The sequence below is a fragment of the Silurus aristotelis genome (assembly GCF_946808225.1).
Source record: "Silurus aristotelis genome assembly, chromosome: 21".
Classification (NCBI taxonomy): Eukaryota; Metazoa; Chordata; class Actinopteri; order Siluriformes; family Siluridae; genus Silurus; species Silurus aristotelis.
The window spans coordinates 9,121,597-9,143,840 of record NC_139594.1 but is presented as its reverse complement, the minus strand read 5'-3'; the positions used below and the strand labels follow the sequence as shown (position 1 = coordinate 9,143,840).

Sequence of the window (22,244 nt, the reverse complement as noted above, 5' to 3'; positions counted from 1 at the left end):
AAGAGAAACCTTTTTTTTAATAAATGATAAAAAAAAAGAAAAAAAATTAAGTGAGAAAATATTTATAACAATTGTCCTTTAAATAAATCTGAATCAACAAATTATTGGTAAATTTGCTTTTATTTTCCACCTGAATCGTATCCAATTCACTGCTCTTTGTTGTTTTTTTTGCTCATAAAACATATTCTCCAGTTAAAGCTCAGATACAATAATAAAGAATGAGGATTCGACTCATAGCTCAGGCAGTCCAGGCATGGGGAACTTTGCAGCAAACGCCTCAACCTCCTCTCGGATTTCTGTCATTCTCTTTCGATAGTTCTCGTCCTGAGCTAACGTTTCCTTAAACTCCTTCAAAGTGGCTTTGGGGTTCATGTTTTTCTGGATCTCAACCGTTAACTGAATGCCTAAAACCAAAAGAGGAAATTTATATTATTGAAGAGACTTACCTTTAAAAAAATATATGTTATAAAACAAGATGAGATTAACTCACATCTGTGAATATATTCTGCAACCATGCGGAAATCCTGCTCTACTAGCCCTCGTGACGTGAGAGCAGGAGAGCCGAAACGAAGACCACTTGGACGCAGGGCACTTTTATCACCTGCATCACATAAATCAATCTAAATTTCTCACTCTGCCATTTGTGAAATGCGCCTAAATGTTAATAACTGCACGAATAATCCAATGAATATAATTTATTCTGTCCATTATTTCTATCATGTACAAAATTAAATTGGAGTATATGTGGTCACCTGGGCAGGTATTTTTGTTACAAGCAATAGCGCAGGCCTCCATGACCTTCTCTGCCCTTCCACCATCAGTTCCGTTTGGACGGAGATCAAGCAAGATAAGATGGGTATCAGTACCACCTATAAGCAGATGCAGATAAAGGGGGGAAAAATAAATAAGTAAAAAATAATTTAAAAAAAAGAATTAGCCCTATAATAAATGTTATATTTCGCAAGTCAGTTTGAGCACAGGACGGTCACAATTTAAAATATTCAGTGAATTAAACAAGAGCAAAGATCTCCCATCTTCAAATAAAAAAAATATAAAAATAAATAAATAAATAAAGATGTACAGTGAACCTGGTTATGTCGCCGGCCTAGGGGACGCCAAAAAGCGTTGAGATAACCGATGATCGAGATAAACAAAAACCAATATATTAACGTGCTTGAAATTTCTTTATGTACATAATGTGCGTTATTAAATGAGAATGTGCATGCACGGGTTTTTGGAGGTTTTTTTTACACAACAGCGTTGCCGTGATTTGATTGGTCATGCGGCTCGAGATAAATAGGAGATGGGATGAGTGAGTGAATGAGAGTCAGGTGTGTGTGATCAGCATGACTGCGACGAGCTCCGTGCAGGCGGGGTAAGCACGGGAGAAGAAGCAGGGTGCTTCGGGGAATGCATGTCGGGATTCCTGACATAACCGATGTTAAGTGGCAAATCTGAAAAGTTTCAAAAAGAAAAACTACTGTTAGTAAACAATAAATCTCAATCTTACCAGTGACAATTTTGTAGCCTTTTTCCATCAGAGCCGCTGCCAAGGCCTTGCAGTTTGCCAGCACTTGTGTCTGGTAGACCTTGAACTCTGGAGTCAGTGCTTGCTTCAGTGCTACAGCAACTCCTATTCAGCAAATCCCATAAAATAAAAGAAAGCATTGTGATACACAAGTGCAAGTCACTTTTACTGCAGTCCATTAAACCATATTGCATTTAAATAAGATAAACATTTTAACCCACAACAATTTTACATACCCAAGAAATTTGTCATTTTGATTTCTTCAGCGACTGATATCTATGCATTTTTTAATTACAGTTTGTTCCTCAGGTGGCTCTGAATCCACACTGTACTCAGATGCACAAGCATATGTGGACTGTAATAGCAACATTTGAACAGCTATTACATTTAAGGAGGTGGTAACATAAGCCATAATTATCCAAAACATTTCTTTATTTAGCTGGATACAGTGTTGAGAAGAAGCTACCCCTATTTTTTTTGGCCTCTATTGTTACCTCCTTTGTGATATCATGCTAATATAAACAGCTATCTTATAGAAGTGACTGACAAAGAAAAACCTGTCAGATGTAGCTATGCCTGAATTCTAACAACCCAGCATAAATGGTGTGTGTATCACTAATGCCTTCTCAAGTTACAAGTTAGCATGACGGTAAGATAACACAGCCGCCTGTGAAAACTGCACTTATGCAAAGCGGCGCTTGTGTGGTATGGAAGTACCACAGTGATGCACGAGCACACGAAAAGTTAAATACCGGTGTCACGGATGAACGTGAAACATCAGCACAGTGAGCAAAAACGGTATAATCCTCATCATGTAAAAATGGTGTAGTTTAATGAAGTGCTATTGTGTAAATTGTTTGTAACTTCATGGAAGTCGCACTTGATCTTTTTTGTCGAGCGTCAGGTTGCGCAATCAGCTCGCGACATTGTGATGATTCAATTGCGGCAAATAACAGCAGCAGTAAACGATTATATTTTAGGTCACTCTTGTGGTTTTCAGTAAATGCTTATGCATTTGTACAGCAATTCTTTTTAATCAAGTGTGTTAGCTTGCTGCATTTCTCCATTCCATTCTCTTTTTAAAGCATTTGTCTACAACAGTAACTTCTGTTTTCAAACGTGATTTACTGCGGCTTCACTACGTTTAAATGCTTTTTAAATGCGTGTATATTTAATTTATGCATACATTGTATAAAAAAAAATTTATAAAGTTTTTCAAAACAATGTTATAATATTTTATATAGATTTATTTTATTTTTTTTAAACATGGTTGTCAACTTTCCATCTGCAAAATACAACACAAACTGCTTCACCTTGCATACTCAAATGCTTTTTTTTTTTTTTTGTCCGTTTACAAAAAGAAACCACTCAGCATGAGTGAATTTGTTCAAAGGAGAAATCCCCAATGCATTCAACAAGCAGTCGCTAAACTTTAAAATGTCTGAATTAAAAGATAGTTAAACTCAATGTGGCTTTTGCATTTTTTAAGTACACTTTTATACATTAATACCCTGAACTGCAGTTTTATATAGTTATAATATGCAAAATATCTATTTAAAAAATTAAAAAAATAACTAACTGATTAATTTACTATTTATTTAAAAAAAACATCAATTTTTTTTTATATTTTTTTACTATTAAAATAATCATTAGTTGCAGCCCTATAGATTTGTTTCTTATTTTAATTTAACCAGGTTTAAAAAAAAATAATAAAAATTTACAATTGAAGTTACATATACATAATGTAAGTCAAGGATTTACACAATGCCTCAGAAAATGTCACAAAGCCCCTTTACTTAAATCACACATGGGAGGCTCATTATAATTAAGTAAAAGACTACATTGTGCACTCTGATACTATATATTGAGAAAGGATCAAAACAAATTCAAGACAAAATAGAATACATCTGCTTTATTCTTAAGAGTTACTGATCAGAATTGAACTAATCTGTAGGTTAAAAGATTTTAAAACTGGTTACCAGCAATCGCATGATTATGAGGTCCTCCCTGTAGCCCAGGAAACACAGCCTGATTGATCAAACTCTCCAGGTTGTAAAGAGTTTCCTTCCCTTTTGCATCCACACTGCGCACACCTAGTAGGAAACATGTTTGCACATTACCACATACAAAAAGCAGCTATACTCGTGATCCACCCCACATTCATATTCTCAAAAAAACAGACCTTTCCTGTAGAAGATGACTCCAGCTCTGCAGCCTCTCAGAGTCTTATGAGTAGTTGTGGAAACAATATCAGAGAATTCAAAAGGAGATGGAACCACTCCTGCAGCCACAAGTCCACTAATGTGCGCCATGTCCGAAAGCAAATACGCCCCGTTCTCATCTGCTATCTTCCGCAAACGACTATAATCCAGGTTACGCGAGTAGCAACTGGTACCTACGACAATAAAACACAAAAGTTGGTTAGTTAGTCTGGTTAGTAGTTTTGCATGATATGAAACTTGCATCAATGATACAAGTAACATTTGGCATAATACAGCAGGCTATTCACCATAAAAACACTGCTAATAATATGATTACATAATGACTTGTAATAAACCTTTAAACATCATGCCCACAATAGCTTCACCTAGATCTCAAATCAGGGGAGATGATGTGGATTTTTTGTTCAGCAGCTAGAAAGTGTCGTAGATAAATTATTGTATTTCAGCTTCCAGTTACGTGATGATGGCCAGCAAATGATAAATTGTTTATCAGATGTCCCTAATGAGCATACAACATAAAATTAATCAAAACGCATATACCAATAAACATATATACACACAGGCACAGACACATGCTAAGCAAACGCTCTGCAGCATTTATCCAGCCTTTCCTCTCTGACTCGATATGGGATAAATAAATTTTCTGGGAAACCTACGAATCAAAAACACATCTTGTGTAATAAATAGATGCGTGACTGTAAATTCATCTTGGCTTAGCATTACCATGAGTGCCATGTGTCAAGCTAATGCAGACAGATTTCCATTACATGTTGGTATGAGTCCGAATTGATCACATACACCGTGTATACCGGGTATCTTTTTATTTTAAGTGTCTTTTTGTAAATCTTTTACTTAATCGAAAATGTTTAGGCAGACATACAGGTTTAATTTTTCCTGTATCAAAGTGTATCATATCAAGGAACCGAATGCAAATAGAGCCGAATTAGATTTTCAAAACCTTGTTATTGCAATGGATTTCAAATTATAGTTATTAACCAAACAGGTTTTCTTTCACAATCATGTTTTGAAAGCGTCGGTAACAGCACGCACCTGCGATGATCAGTTTTGGGTGGAACAGACGAGCATTTTCCTCTAGTCGGTCGTAATCAATGTAACCAGTCTCTTGGTTGACCTAAAAATCAAAACAGAATGTAAATCCTCCTACTGACAATGATATAAATCAATGTATGCACTTTAGATACCCAAAGTTAAAAATATTCAACATGATAAATGAACAGCTACCTTGTATGGCATAGACTCGAAGAAAATTGAGGTGGCAGAAATTTTTTTCTTGTCAGTCATAAATCCATGGGTCAAGTGTCCACCATCCGGAAGATCCAGACCCATGATCCTCCCATGAGGCTCCACCACTGCTGTGTACACAGCGAAGTTGGCAGGTGACCCTAAACACAACATGTTCGTGAGTAACCTTTGATATGCAACTGACCAAAGCTCAGAGTTCAAATCTCCAAATAGCCAAAATTACCAGAATAAGGCTGCACATTTACACCCCATTTCTCTGGATCTAGACCATAAACCTTCAGTGCTCTTTGCTGGCAGAGTCGCTCAAGTTCATCCACATGCTCTGTGCCACCGTAGTATCTAATGATGTGTTTGCCAAGAACTGATGTTTAGATTGACAATGTATAACACACAAAATAAAAATACTTCCCATCATAAGACATTTAAATATGGCAGATTTACCTCTGGCCTGGATATCCTTCTGAGTATTTGTTGTTCATGCATGAGCCTAGAGCTTCCAAAACAGCACGACTTGTGAAGTTCTCAGAGGCAATGAGCTCCAAACCGTTCACCTGTCTCTTCTTCTCCTTCTTAATGATCTCAAATACCTATTGAAAGAATTAAAGCAAATGCTAAAATGTGTTTAACCTCTTATCCTTGATGCAACATATCAAAGCAGGACATTTTTACACAGGAACAAACCTCAGGGTCGTTGATGCCGAGTGGTTCCTGCAGCATCCTGTTGTGAGACTCCCATGTGTCCTTGTCAATGCAACAACCGTTGTTTGCCATATTCTTTAAATAAAAGCAAATGAACATTAGAATGTACAGTCAGTTCCCAAAGTCTCAACATGTTCCCAGTCCACCAGTGTTCAAAGATGAATTATTACCTTCAAGAAGTTGAAGAGTGACAATTATTACTGTTGGAATTTCTGTTAAGTCAATCATTTGAATTTTCCAAGATTTTTGTAACCAAATTTCTGCACATAAGTATGTGGACACCAGACCCCCAGAGCCAAATTAACCATCCCAGTGTTGCAGAGGATATGTTTTTGTGCCTCCAGTGAATGATGGTGCTATACAACAGTATACAAACGTACTATACAACTGGGTGCGTTTAACTTACAGTTTGATGTAACCACACATGCATGTGACCGATGTTTAAAACTTGTCAATATAATGCATTTCCAAATGGCAAAAGAACTTTGTGATTCAATAGAACAAGAAAACGTTCATGTGGCTTTAAGGAAGCCACATGACACAAGCTCAGTCTGGAAAAAGTGGATATAGAAGTGGGTGAAGAAAATACTATTAAAACAAATAGCTTGCATAGAAAAAAAATAAATGTTGGTCAACTGCAGATTTCATAGGTGGGTTTAATGTGACTTGGAAATATGGTTAGTCAAAGTGCTTGTTAAAATCGAGTACAGGGATTTATGATATTAAACATGAAAAATGAGCCCAGTGAAGGAAAACTGTAAATGCAACAGTATAAATTGACATCCTATACAATTGTGTGCCTTTAGCTTTTTGGAAACTTGGTCAGGCAACCAGAAACTTGGAAAGAATGGGACTGTCTGTCTCTCTCTCTCTCTCTCTCTCTCTCTCTCTCTCTTTTTGAATCATCAACACCACGTGAGGATTTTGTCTTCTGTGATAGACATTGCAATGATTTCTAAAGGCTCGGATGGTTTTACAGTGGCTGCTAGAGTTAATAAACAGAGGGTTTTTGGAGCTGGAGGAGTAAATATCTCACCAGACATGCCCTCGTTTCTCGGTTTAACATGATGCAACTGCAGCAGGCGCGCGCTGTCTGCGTCACGTCCCTCGTTAAACCAAAAGTAGTGAAGTATAACATGGTGCATTGACACAATCTCAGTCCTCCAATATAAAGCAGGAAAATATACCAAACTATTATTAAGCACGTGTTAATAAATATACCTTATACCAAACTCGAAGAGTACCGTTGCTACGGTAACTCAGCTAATATCATACACATGGATTTAATAAAGTTTCAAGACATGCAGTTAGAAATAGGAGCGTTATCCGCATAATTTGTGACTTTTGGAGCACTAAATTTCATTGCTGGTTTATAAACATCAAGATGAACCCCAAGATTACACCGGTGTAGAAAATTTTCCTACCTTTATCACTCAGAGTTGTGTTTGTAGTTGCAGAAATTCTGTGCTTTTTTCATGCAATAAATTGCAGGATTCAAAGTCCATAAAAGTTTAGAGAGGCTGATCCTCACCAGATAAGAAGGATCAGCTCAGTGCACGCGGCGCGAAATACTCCTCCGAGGGGCGGGGTTACCGTGAGTGAACCTGTCAATCATTAAATCTTACAATATGTATAAATAATAATATTAATATCCCTTTCTTATTATTTAGTTTGACTAGTTTCATAGCTCTAAAGGAGCATCCGAGTTCAATATTCTTGTGATTGACTCATGATGTTGAAAATATATTAATATTTGGTCTATTTAGAGCAACAACAAATGGTGCTTAAATGTGCCACAAAAAACAGCAACGACAGTGTTTTTTTTTTTTTTTTATCAATAAATTTGTAAAAATCAAAAAATCAAAATGAGTTGCAACATGTTATTTAGAATGAAGTGTGTTGTGGAAGTTTCTTAACCTTTCCTCCATGCCATTCAGGCGGAACTATATGTAGCACATAGCGAACGGACGCAATTGCGTGCGGACCACGAATCAATGTTCTTTTATCCGAGTGGTTTACGCTAAACAGCTGTCATTTTGCAGGTTGTATCAAATTGATACATGTAGAGTCTTTCTCAGGCCTTTCTAGAGAATTAAGCAGTCGAATAAAAGAAATCGCTTCACGGTCCGTACACAATTAGGTCCGTTCCATTATGCTGCCTATATAAATAGTTCCGCCTGAATGCTAGACGTGTATTTTTTATTTCAAGTCGTAATGATAATAAAAACCGATTTGATTATGCTTGGCGATAATTTTTTAATTCTGAAATTTTAAATACAATATATTTGACCAATATTTCCCCCCGTCGATAACCCTAACCAAATCGGCAGATTTAAGTGAGACGGCGCCGCCCCCATTAAGTCACATGACCGTTTTCCCGCGCTGTCTACTGGGATACAAAATATGTCAAAAGTTGGTAACCATAATATTCCCCCCCCCCCCCCCCCCCAATAAAATAAAATTCCTCTAAATTAGAAGCACAGATTTACATAGAATGTCTTTGTATGCTGTAAATTGCAAATATCCTTCACAGATACTAAAAGACCAAACTCTGGTCTATTATGACTATGATTATGTCCCTGTGCTCCAGTTTACAAAAGATATTTTGAGAAGGATGGAGGTGAAGAACTCAGGTGTTCTGCACAGAACTTTAACCTTAATGCAATAGGTCAGGTCTCCAATCCTCTCGATGTAGTGTATAATGTATTTATTGTTGTCATTTAACACACAAATTTCATAATTCAAAACGTCCACAAAACATTTCATTTCTCTTTATTTCCTAAAATTCCTGTACAAAAAAGGATAGTTGCCAGAGCTTTGTTTTTATTTTTTATTGAAAAGCTCTCTGTGATGTTAATGATCAACCCTGGTGAATGTACTGATCTCATGATTGTGGCGGCTGAGGTTAGCAGAACCATATGCATTAATAAAGACAAATAGGGGGGGGCAAATAATGTTGTGTGAAGGGCTTTAACATCAAAAAAGTTATACACAGAGAGCCAGCAACGAGTATATCTCATAAGCAGGAATTATAATGATGGATGGAAAAACGTTCACTGATACTCACCTGATGCCCTGCATTCATATAGTAATTTAATTTTATAGTTCACTCCACCTGACATAGCAGTTACAACATAATATATTAATAAATGTATTTATTTGTTTGGTATCATTAAATAACTATCTACACATTGTAGTTCAGGAACAGTGCAGAAAAAACCCTGACCAGTTCATGAGCTTTAATTACGGCCTATCAAGCTTAGCAGTGAGAATGCATAAATAATCTTTATAATGAGTTTTTGCACTGTAACAAAGCGTAACACAATGACAAATAAGCTTGACCTCAAAAATAGTCAGTATATATATATATATATATATATGTATATATATATATATATATATATATATATATATATATATATATATATATATATATATATATATACTCTGCAGTTCTTTAAACCTTTTCTCATTTTATTATTACTATCATTTCAGGGACAGTGTATTAAGTCCTTTTGCTGCTGCCTGTGCCACTTCTTTTGCTGTAATAAAAACAAACAAAAATAAGGATATAATAAGGATAGTGCATACAAGCATTTAATAAGTTCTAAGCCTTAGTCAACATGCCATTTATTTGTATTCCAGAGAAAATAATGGTCCCCATATTCACCTTTCCTTTCCTCTTCTTTTTTCCGTGCAGCATCTTCGCGTTGCTTTCGGATTATTGCAAGCCGGGCTAAGTCTGCTTTGGCTTGATCTGTCTTTCCTGCTAAATGCATCTTCATGTATCTTTCCTTGGCCTTTTGCTTTTCTATTTCCTCTCTGAAATGTTGATCAGGAAAAATTTTTTATTTAAAAAAGCTCTTATTTTACAAACACAATACAATTTAAATTTACAAGCCATCATTAGGTAAAGAGAAGATAAACTCAGTGTTTCTCAGCCACTAAAATGAGCTATACCCACCTTGGCAGCTCTTACCTCTCTCTTCTAGAAAGCTGTTTGGGTCCTTCGAGTTCTAAGTCTGTTACTTTCTTGGTTTTCTGAGCAGCACGATTAGGATTTTCAATTTCTATTAATCCCTCCACACCTTTTCTTCTCTGTGACAAAGAAGGAAAATTCAAATGACACAAAATTCAATACAGTTTTTTTATTTTTTTTCCTTCAAGTGTTCATCAGACAAGCATAGTGGAAACATTGTAGTTTAAAACAATGTTTAAAATTACATGTATGAAACCTTGGTTAAACCTTATAGTCTTTTGTAAGTAGCTAAATACAAGGAAAACAGCAAAATACAGACAGACAGTTTTTTACTGCTTTCCAACCCACTAATCAGTCAAACCTCGAACCATGTGTTCACCTGAGATAATGTTGGTTTATTTTTTTTTAATCCAAACTAAACAATTGCTCAAAAGAGCCTTTGGTAAGCAAAAAAATTACACAAGGCTTACTCGAGCACTTTCATCATCACTGTCCTCTGAACCAGATTCTGCCAATTTGTCATCCTTCTGATTATCATTCACTGCTGCTCCTTCTTCTTCATCTTCATTCTGGAGGAAAAAAACATATATTCAATTAACCTTATAAATAAACAGATGCTTTATAGCAGGTTTAAAAAAAAAAAAACGTTAGGGTGAGGTTTTTTAGTCTTTAGCTGTCCTGGTTCTGTGATCTGTGGCCACTGTAGCCTCAGGTTCCTGATAATTGCTGACAGGAATGGAACCTTACATGCTCTTCTGCATTGGCCATCTACCTCAAGGTTCGGCATGCTGTGTGTTGCTGTGTGTTCTATGACAGTTGTCTGTCCGCCTCTGTTGTAAAGAGAATTTTGTTGTGACCATATCAGTCCTATTAGTTGATACCACTACCATAGCCTTCCTTTTAGCTTGGGTTATCCTGGATATTCTTTCTAACCTTTCTAATCATGCAGGTACTTGCAGAACTACCCCATTCCCTAGATCTTGTATTTGTATTATTTATTGCGCCAGTCTTTGTAAACAGTTGAGATTGAGTGTGAAAATCCCAGATGATCATCAGTTTCTGAAAAACTAAAACCAGCCCATCCAGTAGTAACAATCATGCCACAATCAAAGTCATAGTGATCACACTTTATTCTAATGTCTTGCAATGTGCTGCTGCCAGATGACTGGCTGATTGGATAGCTGCATAAATGAGCAGGTGTTTTTTTCTCCAAGAAGTGTAAACAGTGAGTGTATAAATCACATTCTTTTATGTTAAATATATTATAGACGAATTTTTAGTGTTACAAATGTAGGAAGTATGCGTCTCATGTTTATTCATAAAGTAGTTTATTAGATTGTCTAAAACTACCTTTTTTCGCTCTTTTTCAGCTTTCATCTGAGCATCTATCTCCTCGGGACTTGTGTACGTTCTCATTCGACCCTTATGTCCGCCCTTCTTTCCTGCAACACAAAACAATTTTCATCATAATCTACCTAGCCCAATTTTACATCACACATTTTATACACACACTTCTCTTCCTATTGCATTATAGCTGCATTATAGCTCAAATAATGTTTACGGTATAGTGTATAATTAATGAATAATGTATAGTGGTGTTATTTTTGTCTGTGCTTTTGAGAGTCACCAACAGCTGGAACCAAATTCCTTTTGTGTCAACACACTTGGTCAATAAACCTGATTTTGAAACCTGATTCTGATCATAATTTAGTGCATTTGAATTTGTCTTGTGTCTTTTATTATGTTTTCTTCATATCATTTATTGATGTCAGGCTGCTTGAAGGAGTCACAGAGTCAAAACGTTACTCTGAGGTGTTACAGACTGTTACTTTTATTTCTTTAGATTATTCAGTCATAAAACCTGATCAATATATTTAAATAAAAGGTTAGCGTTAAAAAAAAAAAGGGAAACGGGTAGGATATAATTTCACAAGACTGTCAATAAAGCCAATAGCCGATTTACAGTCCAGGCAGGTGTTAATAATTCACCAGGTATTACATTATGATTATTGACCTGCTTGTCTATGGTAACTGCCCAAGTGTCACTCAAGATAAGAGGAGATTCTTACCTCCTTTAGGCATTATGATGTTTAGATGAAAATAGATGATAATCCTAAAGCCTTATTTGGTGATGTAGGTAAGATGAATCCCAGTCTGGGCAACACGACCAACTGGTGATAAAGTGAAACTCCTACTAGCTCTACCGTGTTGGCTAAGTTGCTAACAGTAATCCAAGTTTTATATAAGAGTTACCAACTATATAACTCTGGTAAAAGTTAGAAATATAAATAATAAACTACTTAAAATAGTGAAATACAAAAGACACAAACGATAATACCCAATTATTTTCAAAACCCCAACATCAGCCTACGACACTAAGTCTGAAAAACAGCCTACAATGCGATCGCATTTATTTTTCTCTCAGGCACTCACTGGACACCTAACCTGATGCAATATGGTAAAAACCTTTCCACCAGCTATTTATATCAAAATGTATTTTTAACATGACATTTCTTTTACGTTGCTGCATTGAATATAAAAATAAGACATTCAACACATCTTATCGATTTCTTCCGCACAGTTTTATAGGATATCTCAAAAACAAGGAAGTTGCGTTTTTTGTATCGTAACGTCGCAAAATGCTAAGTAAGGTCCCTCGGTGTGACGTAATCATAACGCGACTAACAGATCCCGTGCTGTAAGAGCTCGTAAACATCTGAGATTATTATATCTTATTTATTTGCATTTTTTAAATTAAGATTTGAAGTCATGCCCAAAGTAAAAAGAAGCAGAAAGCCACCACCCGACGGTTGGGAACTGATTGAGCCCACTCTTGATGAGTTGGATCAGAAAATGAGGGAAGGTGTGTTCAGACACGGCTAGCTGAGTAGCTAATCGGCTATTGTTTGGATTATTTATTATATTTGATGTGATGTGTTTAATATGCGGTGTTGTTCAATTACTGTTGATGATTTTGATTTGCAGCTGAAACTGAGCCTCATGAGGGAAAACGAAAAGTGGAGTCCCTTTGGCCGATATTCAGACTTCATCACCAGCGGAGCCGATACATTTTCGACCTGTTTTATAAAAGAAAAGCAATCAGCAGAGGTCATTACACCCGTCCAGACATATTTTGCTTTTTAGTGTGTGGCTGTACATTATTAATGGTTGTTAAACAATGTTAATTATGAATTAATGTTGGTATTTTGTTTGTTTGGTTCTCAGAGCTCTATGATTACTGTATAAAAGAAGGCTACGCTGACAAGAATCTTATTGCAAAGTGGAAGAAGCAGGGCTATGAAAATCTGTGCTGTCTTCGCTGCATTCAGACACGCGACACCAACTTTGGGACGAATTGCATATGCAGAGTGCCTAAAGGCAAACTGGAAGTGGTAAGATCATTTTGACTTGTATTGAATGCCCAAAGGTTTGGGGACGCTTGTCCAGGTGTATGGTTATTCCACAAACTCCAAATGTCAGATGTTTTAATAGAGAATATATAATCAATTTGTGAACCTTAGAATTACAATTTTAGTTCACTGGAACTAAGAGGTCTAATCCTCTTCCAGAATCACAATGTGAAGTGAGCTTTTGGAAAGATTAAGAAAGTTGGAAAAGGTTGGAGAGGAAGAACTCTAGTGTCCTGGACACAGCCCTGATCTCAATCTCACTAAACACTGACTGCACCCCAACATCAGTGCCTGATCTCACTTATGCTTTTGTAGCTAAAGGAACTGGAATCCCCACATCTTCACTCTAATGTAGTTGAAATTCTTTGGAGAAACATTATTTTACCATCAAAGCAGATACTAATTGTGGAATGGGGTTTAAAAAAAAATCCCATGGATGTGATGTCAGTTGTCCACAAACTTGTCAGTTGTGCATATAGATATTTTAATTTATTGTCATTTGAGACATTTGGCTTGGTCTGTTTAATCAGCATTTTCTTTTTTCCTCATAGGGTCGTATCATTGAATGCACTCACTGTGGATGCAGAGGATGTTCTGGATGAGCCATTACTGCTGTTGTGACTCATTATATTTTAACCTATATGGTTTTTTTTTTTTTTTTTTTTTTTTTTTTTTTTTTTTTTTTGTGTGAATATTTCATTCCAGATTTTTTTTTGTCTTCACTTTGTTGATTGAAAATTCATTTTTTATTAAATTTTGCCGTCTTTAATATGGTTGTCTTTACTGACACATTTTATTTATTTATTTTATTAATTATTTGTTATTATCAAAAAAAAAAAAAAAAAAAAACCCAACATAAAATCCCAGTCAAAAGACCAAAAAGTACACCCTCAATTTATTGGGGTCTAAAAAACATGTATAGTTCTTACCAACCTTTATAAACATATAAACAACCTAAGGTGACAGCAAACACAGATTAAAAATGTATTAATGTTTTTCTAAATAAAAGTAAACCAACATTTAGAAACCATGTGGGGTACAATAACTGCACTGTATCATTTTCCACCTTTTTTTAATGTAATGTAGAGAGACTTTGCCAGATGTTACTAATGAAATTAGTAATGCAATTAAATTAACAATATTACTTAATCACCAAGAAATGTGACTACTATCATAAAGAGGCATTTGGTGTTCTTGAGCACTCAGATGTGTGTCTCCATCATGCTTAGAACAATGCATGAGGTAAGACATGACCTCAGAAATTTATTTTCTGTTCATCACTATTGGAAGGGTTATATTGTCATCTCCAAAGAATTTGAAGTAAAAAGCATTATTTACAAATAGAGTTTTCAAGATAATTGGCAAGTTTCCGGGAGCAAATTCAGTAATTTCAAGCCTATGTAAGCAAATTAATGTTTGTGGCATCACCAGCAAAATACAAAACGAGTATCGCTTTCAAAAAAGGGTAGCTAGGAAAATTTAAGTCTGTTAAATGCATAGCAGCAGGCAATGTTGCATCTGAACAAACCAAAAAAAAAAAAAACAATTCTGGCACATTAAAAAACCTGATGAGTCCAAGGTGGAGATGTTTGGTAAAAATAAATATATTGTAACACCATAAACACCTCATATCAACAAACAAGTATGGTGGTAGGTGATGATTTGGACTTGTACTGCTGAATGAACTTCACTTTACAACAGAATATTCTTGAGACAAATGTGAGAACATCTGTGGAGCAGCTAAAGCTGGACTGAAACTGGATCATATAACAGGTCAATTAGCCAAAACACACCAGACATCTAAATGGCAAAATAAAAAAGTAATCAAGATGTTAATATAGCCAGGTCAAAGTCTAGAACAAAACCCATCTGTGATGCTGTTGCTGGATCTTAAGGTAACTGTGCATAAAGAAATGCCTTCATACAAATTAACTAAAGCAATGTTACATGCGTTATCTAAGAATCTACAACTTTGGTTTATCTAAGATGACAGACAGACAGACAGACAGACAGATAGACAGATAGACAGATAGATAGATAGATAGATAGATAGATAGATATTCATATCATGAGAAAGTTCAACACAGCCCGAGTGCAGTGGCTAAGCCTCATTTCGTGCAAACGTCCTGATCCTAGGATTGTCCTGCCAGTTAAGTATTTAAAATGAGACTGAAAAAATAAACAGAACATTTTTACTTCAAATTACTATTTCTTTCTAAATGTGGTTCTACCTGCAAATGAATTGTATGATTTAATGTAATAGTAAAATTTTTCAATTTAACTCAATTGAAGCTTTATTGTCATTCTCCCACATACACATTATACCAAAGAACGAAATACCGTTATGGTCCAAAGTGATAGAGACACAGCAAGAGTAACATTAAACATAAATAAAGAGTAAATATTAGACATAGCAGAGTTAAGATGCGATAATATGAGGTAGCTGTGATAAATATGAGGCTGAAATGTAGGTAATGTCAGAACAGAGTTAAGTAAAGTGTGAGTGCACAGTCAGGAGTGACCGTGTGCAAGTGTGTGTGCAATGTTCAGTGTGTAATATTCAACAGAATGTGCGCGTGCCTATAGTAAACAGTATGTCCCTGAGTGCAGATGTTTGCAGATGTGCTACTGTGTCCAATGTGTATTTTTAATGCACAGTAAAGTGGCTGAATACGAGTGTGCGTTAATGTCAGAAACATATTTCTGAAATCTTTCTAGATTTCCTGCATGTGTGAAATTTTACACCTTTAACCATATGCCTAATGAGAGGGATTTCATACATACTGTATAAAATAAGAAAGAAGATACAAACCCACTTTACTATAAAATTATTTTCTGGAAATAAAACGAAGTAACATTTTACATGACAAACTTTCAAACATTTCACAAAGTGTATGTTTTAAAAGTGGATTTACATGAAAAAATGATTTAATATTGTGTCAATTCTATTATTATAATATGAATCTATTTAACGATTCACTTTTATAAATGAAACATTATGAAGTGTAAGAGCGCTTATAAGAAATGTCCACTGAGTGGTTGAGAAATCTATTGTAATCTATTGTTTTAAATTTTAAAAAGTAAAGATTTCTGTAGATTTTTCAATAATGTAAATAAATAAACAAATCCGATTTGAACACAAAATTTTGAACCTCAGCTTTAAATACATTTGAGTTAAGACATTTTAATCGAGCACCGGCATTTTGAAACGTTGCTTTAACGATAATTTTGTAATATATTTTACTTAACCTGTAACAGAAATATTATAAAATCGTTTTTTGTACTAATATTTTATAAAAGATAATAAATAAATAAATAAATAAATAAATAAATAAAGGAAACAGCGAGTATTTAATTGCTCTTGTATTTGTATTCGCCCCTCGATCACTCGATCTTTCTGTGTGTGATTCTCCATCCTTATAGAGTTCAGAGGTCATGCGTTCTAACCGTCACAGCGGTCCATCTGAAAGGTGTTGGTGTTTTTAAAGATGTGGCTTGGTCGCGCCATGTGGAGCTTATAAATTACTGTGTTTATAAATCAGTTGCATTTTCTCCACGCATTTATTTTTTTTTTTAAGCTTCCGGTATTTTATATCGAGCTTATTATTATACAACTAGCAATTTAATAGCGTGTCGCTAACTAGCCTAGCCTAGCATTTGGTAGATTCGGTGGAAGTTTTAGTTGGTTGCAGTTGATAATAGAAGTTCAGTAAGTGAGACAGAATAAAGAACCGCAGATATGCAGGAAATAATCGCCAACGTTGATCATTTAAAATTCGACCTGGAGATCGCTGTCGAGCAGCAATTAGGGGCGCAACCGCTGCCGTTTCCAGGAATGGACAGTAAGTTGATCATAAAATGTTCACACTCGCATTAATGTATTCCTAAGTACTCATTATAGGACCAAATCTTTTTTTGGCCCTGCCCATCACGCCCAAAAAGTCCTGGTTGAACATCCTTCTTTGCTTTACAATAAGATCCATCATCCGAGAAGGTTTTCCACTAGACTTTAAAGTGTAGCTACGCTCATTCAGCTACAGGAGCATTAGAGCAGGCACTTATGTTTAACAACATGTTCCAAATCACCCCAATGGTGTTTAGTGAGGTTAATGTCGAGGTTTTCCACACCATTCTTCAGAAACAAGGTTTTCTGGATCCCACTTTGAGCCCATGTGCACTGTGATGCTGGAGCAGGTGTGAGCCCCAGTGGAGGGAAATTGGGATGCTACTGATTAGTACGACATTGTGTATAATAGATTTAAGGAAACACCTATGGGTTTGATGGTCATGTGTCCATATATTTTTGGTCTACAGTGTGTTGTTTATAGTGGTTTTAGGAGGCACATCCCGCTGGCATGCTGTAATCCGTAACGTTTCTGTTTGCAGAGTCAGGAGCAGCTGTGTGTGAGTTTTTCATGAGATCTGCTTGTATAAAAGGTAAAACAGCTTATTCATTTTGATGTTTCAGAACTAAAAACAAGGAATAAGATGCATGTGGCTTTTTGATCTTTATTTTTTTCCCTGATCATGTCATTTTTACTGGAGGTGGTATGTGTCCTTTTCGGCACATCAGTGGAGAAAAGACGGTGGTTTGTAAACACTGGCTTCGCGGATTATGCAAGAAAGGAGATCAGTGTGAATTCCTGCACGAGTACGACATGACAAAGATGCCCGAATGCTATTTCTACTCCAAATTTGGTTTGTATTTTTTTTGTGTGTTACTTGTCAAGTCAAGTCAAGTTTATTTGTATAGCGCTTTTCACAACAGACATTGTCTCAAAGCAGCTTTACACAAATCAACAGTTAAGGTGAATGGTGTGAACTTGTGTGATATTTTTTCAAAGTAGAACGTATGTGTGTTTAGACTGTTTGTTTTCTTGCAGGGGAATGCAGTAATAAAGAATGTCCTTTCTTGCACATTGACCCGGAATCTAAGATTAAAGACTGTCCGTGGTATGATCGAGGATTTTGCAAGCACGGTATAGCTTTCCTTTTTTTTTTTTTTTCTTTTTTAAAGTCCTTTATTTGAAAAAAAGTTTACAAATCTTATTAATTTCTTGTACATTGGTTCATTTATTCAAGGGAAAAAAAGTCTTGTATTACATAAGAATATTCCTTGTTTTAATTTAGGAGTGTGACTTTACCTTTTAGCAGCAAAGAATACAGAATCAAAACTATTAGCTGTTGAAATAGCATTCAACAAACACAGAAGATTTAAGGCACGGTTAAATCTGGCCTGCTTTGTTTTGATTAAGGTCCGGATTGCCGACATAGACACACAAGGAGGGTCATCTGTGTAAATTATCTAGTAGGCTTCTGTCCCGAGGGCAAGTCATGCAAGTTTATGCAGTAAGTTCATTCAATTCACATCAGACATTCATTATGAACAGCTTAGTTTTGAGCTTTATCACAACTGATGACTGTTTCTAGCCCACGCTTTGAGCTACCAATGGGGACAAATGAACAGCCACCTCTGCCTCAGCAAAACCAGATCCAGCAAAAGGTATTGCAGTTTTTAAAGATTATTAACTCATAACTAAAAGATAAATGCAAAAGAAAACACTAAACACTTTTTTTTACCCCTTCAATAGCAAAATGCACAGAACCAAAACAGATCATCGTTGTCACTGATCCAGTTAACCAGCAACAACAACAACAACATGGTCAATACACACTATCAAAAACCCATGCTCGGATCTTCACAGTCTCAGAACAACACAGGAGGCCCAAGAGGCCCTCGGCCACTGGACCAGGTCACATGTTACAAGGTCAGAGTTTACACTTTGTGACACTTATGCACTGTCTAGGTAACCATGTGTGTAGGTTGATTTATAATTTTCCTTTTGATCCACTCACAATGTTTTTTTTTTTTTTTTTTTTTGCAGTGTGGAGAAAAGGGACATTATGCAAACAAATGCACAAAAGGACACCTGGCATTCCTAAGTGGACAATAACATTCTTTTTCAATGTCTTTGTTAATAAACAGCTGGATTTTCATGTGATAAAATGTAAAAGAACTGATCTATCAGCTTTTCAGCTTGGAGAAGTCGAGTGGACGTCGTCGTGGACGTTCTCATTTGCCAAGTTCACATGCAGGATAATGGACAAACTTGGATTTCTGCCAGGATCACGATTTTTGAGTCAAATGTGAAAAAGGCTGGATGAGTTAAAAAGAAAGCAATGATTAATTTTGAAGCTCTTAAATTTATACTGATGAGGATCTGAAACTGGGGAATAAAACATTGTGAACACTTGCTAAAAGAAAAAAAAAAAAAACCTACAGTAACCTGCAGTAAAATCATGTCAGGTTTCAGAAATAGAACTATAAAACTAAGATCACACTCGTTTTGAAAGACTTCTTTTCTGGTTATATGTATTTGCTTTAAGCAACATCAGCCTTTATGAACCTTTGGATTTTAAAGGTCAGTTGACTTTCAGGTATAGATGTGAATTCAAGTTAAACGTGTGATTTGTTAACACTATGTGCTTCATAGTGAGACCACATCGAATAAAGTTACTAAATTGTAAAGATGAGAAAGTAGAGATTAAACAATAAAATGAAATTTTTTGTAGTTTTTTTTTGTGTATGCTAGAACATAAAACATTCAGGAGGTGATAAGTAATATTCAACACAATAAAACATAAAACCCACACTATCATTTTACTTTAGTTTATTTCTTGGTCACAAATATATTTATACACAACAGCCTTGAAAGATAGGTGAGGTGATCACACTAGTTGGGACAGTCCGAGACTCAGGTGGGTCCAAAAACGCTTCAGTGGTACTTCCTCCAGCGGTCATGTTCTGTTACAGAGAAAAGGAAAATGTCTCCATAAAAATACATCACACCATTTTAAGCAGGACTGTTTAATGTTTGGACATAAGACTAAAAGTGCTGAAGCTGGATGTGTTTTTAGGAAAAAAATTTTTTACTGTGGCCCTCATCTAAAATATGGCAGAGAGCAAAGAGAGCAGATTTACTTTAGATGTTACTTACTAATATGATCGTATTCCCAAATGTAGCTCAGTACAACATAACCAGCAAGGATCATGGCCACACCACCAAATCCTCCCTTCTTCACGTTAATGTACTTGTTGTAATATCTTCCATAGCCTAAAAGACAAAAACGGAGAACAGTACATAAAATGGTGAACATGCGCTTTAATTAACAGACGGATGATATTAAAAATAAGGTTTGATACCTTCTTAACATCCCACAAAACAAACTCCCCCCAGCAAGCAACAAAATTCTATAACATCTGTACCACAATCTGGAGTAGTTTCTTTTCATTTGGAATTGCAGGAAAACAAGAAGTGGAAGACTGACCATTATTATTTCACTGCATGTTCTTTTTCTATCCTACAATTTAGGACCAAACCCCTCCACACACACACCTTTATACATCCTGAAAACAAGACAGGTTACAACCTTGTTAAAACAGTTGCCACAAGCTGTCTCACCTCTGCGAACAGAACCAATGAGTCCATTAGGGGTGAAGTCTCTTGTACCAAACCAGGCTGGCAGCTGACCGAGTTTCACATCCATAAGCCTCTTCTCCACCAGGGGAACTGCAGACACAATCACAAACAGTCAACCCAGTGTAATCTAAGACATCAAAATCCAACATTGTTTTTATTTATGTTTGGTTTTGGACATTGCTGTCTTCAGGGTTTCATGTGAAGCTACAGAATCCTCCTATTGGACACTTTTGAGCTTTGTGACAAGCATCACTGCAGCAATTAGCTTTTCTACTGTAAACGATCACAAGGACAAATTGCTTCATTTGCAGCGACAATTAGTGATCATCTCATATCATGTGCTCAAGAGACCACTGATCTCAATTCTTACACTACCTGTGATTTTTGACTGAACACTGAGCCAAAAAAAAAAAAAAAAAAAAAGAATTACAAATCAATGTAAAGCCAGTTCTTGAACATCAAAATTAGAAAAAGAACATTGAGTCTATATTTTAAATGCAATCTTGGATAGTAATAAAGAGCAACAAAGCTAAAAAAAACAAAAACAAAACATATTTCTGACGTCATCCCATAGAAGAATCTTATGTTTTTTTTATCTGCCCCATGTGTCTGTATGTCTTTCTGTATCCTGTTCTCCTACTGTCCTGGCTATAATAAGTTATTACAGTAACTAAGTGTATGAGCAGTTAAGGGAGTTGTTTTCCATGGTTTTTAACGCTGTGAGCAAATGTCAGGCCTGCATTAGGTGTTGATTTATATTTCCCGGTCAACAAACTGGGATTAATTAAGAATAAAGTCAGATTTATGTAGATTAAATTGACCGACTAAACCCAAAAGCTGTTCCAGTCAACCGTGTGCTTCAGCGGTCTGTCTATTTTTGTCACAATCACATGCAAATCGCACATTTAATCCCATGTTGCAAAAAAAAACATGAACAAGCTGTAGATATTTATATTAAAAATGAACCCTGTGCAAAGCAGAACCGGACCAATGACAGGAGTGTCAGAAAGTCCTTGACTTGACTCGAGTGCGCTTCATCAGGCCTTTCTTCAGATTACTTTTATAATCAATTATTATAAACAGCAGATACGCGTCAGAAAATTGGCTGCTTTATATTGTACATAATAACCGATCACGATATAACGAACAACCGAGCAACATTTCATTATGCAATATTACTCCAAACACTTTCCAACACCCGTACCTGGTCTGTCCGCCATCTTGCTTTGAGCTTGGAGGCTGCCGCGATGTATGTTGGGAATAAAATGGAGCGGAAAATACAAGGGCGGGGCGTTTACGATCACGGAAATGACATCACGGTTCTTATTCGGTGGATTTCCTTGCGTTGTAGATTGCAGCATGGTTTGCACGCTGTCACTGTCTGTGCGGAGGAGTGAAAAGTATAGAGACTAAAACAGAATCCGACTGTTTTATAAACATTTTTTTTACTTCTTTATTCTAGTAGTAGATATAAATCCATAGGAAATGCTATTAATCAATCGATCAATCAACCAATCAATCAATCAATCTTTATTCTAGTAGTAGATATAAATCCACAGGAAATGCTATCAGTCAATCTACTTTATTCTAGTAGTAGATAAAAATCCATAAGAAATTCAATCAATCAATCAATCAATCAATCAATCAATCAATCAATCAATC

At 35.9% G+C, this 22,244-nt stretch overlaps 5 protein-coding genes across 5 annotated transcripts; 2 read left to right on the top strand and 3 right to left on the bottom strand.

The window, feature by feature from the left end:
* Positions 1 to 101: 101 nt before the first annotated feature.
* shmt1 (serine hydroxymethyltransferase 1 (soluble)) lies at positions 102 to 7,318 on the bottom strand. Its single transcript, XM_083524140.1, has 12 exons — positions 7,137 to 7,318; positions 5,695 to 5,787; positions 5,455 to 5,600; positions 5,237 to 5,352; positions 4,993 to 5,153; positions 4,801 to 4,882; positions 3,711 to 3,923; positions 3,508 to 3,621; positions 1,511 to 1,633; positions 753 to 869; positions 491 to 601; positions 102 to 404 (listed from the first exon to the last, which is right to left on the bottom strand). Exons 2-12 carry the CDS (start codon positions 5,782 to 5,784, stop codon positions 232 to 234), a joined length of 1,446 nt encoding a protein of 481 aa, XP_083380266.1. The 5' UTR covers positions 5,785 to 5,787; positions 7,137 to 7,318; the 3' UTR covers positions 102 to 231.
* Positions 7,319 to 9,125: 1,807 nt separating this feature from the next.
* Positions 9,126 to 12,118, bottom strand: pdap1b (pdgfa associated protein 1b). Its single transcript, XM_083524141.1, has 6 exons — positions 11,761 to 12,118; positions 11,042 to 11,133; positions 10,162 to 10,260; positions 9,692 to 9,810; positions 9,383 to 9,534; positions 9,126 to 9,254 (listed from the first exon to the last, which is right to left on the bottom strand). The coding sequence occupies exons 1-6, from the start codon at positions 11,771 to 11,773 to the stop codon at positions 9,199 to 9,201; spliced, it is 531 nt and encodes a 176-aa protein (XP_083380267.1). The 5' UTR covers positions 11,774 to 12,118; the 3' UTR covers positions 9,126 to 9,198.
* A 223-nt stretch (positions 12,119 to 12,341) lies between these two features.
* On the top strand, positions 12,342 to 13,870 carry bud31 (BUD31 homolog). The gene is made up of 4 exons (XM_083524142.1): positions 12,342 to 12,554; positions 12,677 to 12,799; positions 12,917 to 13,083; positions 13,653 to 13,870. The coding sequence occupies exons 1-4, from the start codon at positions 12,461 to 12,463 to the stop codon at positions 13,701 to 13,703; spliced, it is 435 nt and encodes a 144-aa protein (XP_083380268.1). The 5' UTR covers positions 12,342 to 12,460; the 3' UTR covers positions 13,704 to 13,870.
* Positions 13,871 to 16,502: 2,632 nt separating this feature from the next.
* Positions 16,503 to 19,753, top strand: cpsf4 (cleavage and polyadenylation specific factor 4). The gene is made up of 8 exons (XM_083523417.1): positions 16,503 to 16,943; positions 17,488 to 17,538; positions 17,647 to 17,799; positions 17,985 to 18,080; positions 18,357 to 18,450; positions 18,532 to 18,604; positions 18,693 to 18,869; positions 18,987 to 19,753. The coding sequence occupies exons 1-8, from the start codon at positions 16,841 to 16,843 to the stop codon at positions 19,053 to 19,055; spliced, it is 816 nt and encodes a 271-aa protein (XP_083379543.1). The 5' UTR covers positions 16,503 to 16,840; the 3' UTR covers positions 19,056 to 19,753.
* A 2-nt stretch (positions 19,754 to 19,755) lies between these two features.
* atp5mf (ATP synthase membrane subunit f) lies at positions 19,756 to 21,933 on the bottom strand. The gene is made up of 4 exons (XM_083523418.1): positions 21,787 to 21,933; positions 20,565 to 20,672; positions 20,100 to 20,216; positions 19,756 to 19,906 (listed from the first exon to the last, which is right to left on the bottom strand). Exons 1-4 carry the CDS (start codon positions 21,800 to 21,802, stop codon positions 19,878 to 19,880), a joined length of 270 nt encoding a protein of 89 aa, XP_083379544.1. The 5' UTR covers positions 21,803 to 21,933; the 3' UTR covers positions 19,756 to 19,877.
* Between the last annotated feature and the right edge of the window lie 311 nt (positions 21,934 to 22,244).

Coding starts and splice junctions, on each gene's coding strand:
- shmt1 (XM_083524140.1), bottom strand. CDS start 5,784: ATGGCAAACAACGGTTGTTGCATTGACAAGGACACATGGGAGTCTCAC. Junction 5,154..5,236: donor AAATGTGCAGCCTTATTCTG/GTAATTTTGGCT, acceptor TGTTGTGTTTAG/GGTCACCTGCCAACTTCGCT. Junction 1,634..3,507: donor TCATAATCATGCGATTGCTG/GTAACCAGTTTT, acceptor TTTGCTGAATAG/GAGTTGCTGTAGCACTGAAG.
- pdap1b (XM_083524141.1), bottom strand. Junction 10,261..11,041: donor CTGAAAAAGAGCGAAAAAAG/GTAGTTTTAGAC, acceptor TTTTTCCTCCAG/AATGAAGATGAAGAAGAAGG. Junction 9,811..10,161: donor GTGATGATGAAAGTGCTCGA/GTAAGCCTTGTG, acceptor TCTTTGTCACAG/AGAAGAAAAGGTGTGGAGGG.
- bud31 (XM_083524142.1), top strand. CDS start 12,461: ATGCCCAAAGTAAAAAGAAGCAGAAAGCCACCACCCGACGGTTGGGAA. Junction 12,800..12,916: donor AAGAAAAGCAATCAGCAGAG/GTCATTACACCC, acceptor TTTGGTTCTCAG/AGCTCTATGATTACTGTATA. Junction 13,084..13,652: donor CTAAAGGCAAACTGGAAGTG/GTAAGATCATTT, acceptor TTTTCCTCATAG/GGTCGTATCATTGAATGCAC.
- cpsf4 (XM_083523417.1), top strand. CDS start 16,841: ATGCAGGAAATAATCGCCAACGTTGATCATTTAAAATTCGACCTGGAG. Junction 17,539..17,646: donor GAGATCTGCTTGTATAAAAG/GTAAAACAGCTT, acceptor TTTTTACTGGAG/GTGGTATGTGTCCTTTTCGG. Junction 18,451..18,531: donor AAGTCATGCAAGTTTATGCA/GTAAGTTCATTC, acceptor GACTGTTTCTAG/CCCACGCTTTGAGCTACCAA.
- atp5mf (XM_083523418.1), bottom strand. Junction 20,217..20,564: donor CATTGGTTCTGTTCGCAGAG/GTGAGACAGCTT, acceptor TTTGTCTTTTAG/GCTATGGAAGATATTACAAC. Junction 19,907..20,099: donor TTGGGAATACGATCATATTA/GTAAGTAACATC, acceptor TCTCTGTAACAG/AACATGACCGCTGGAGGAAG.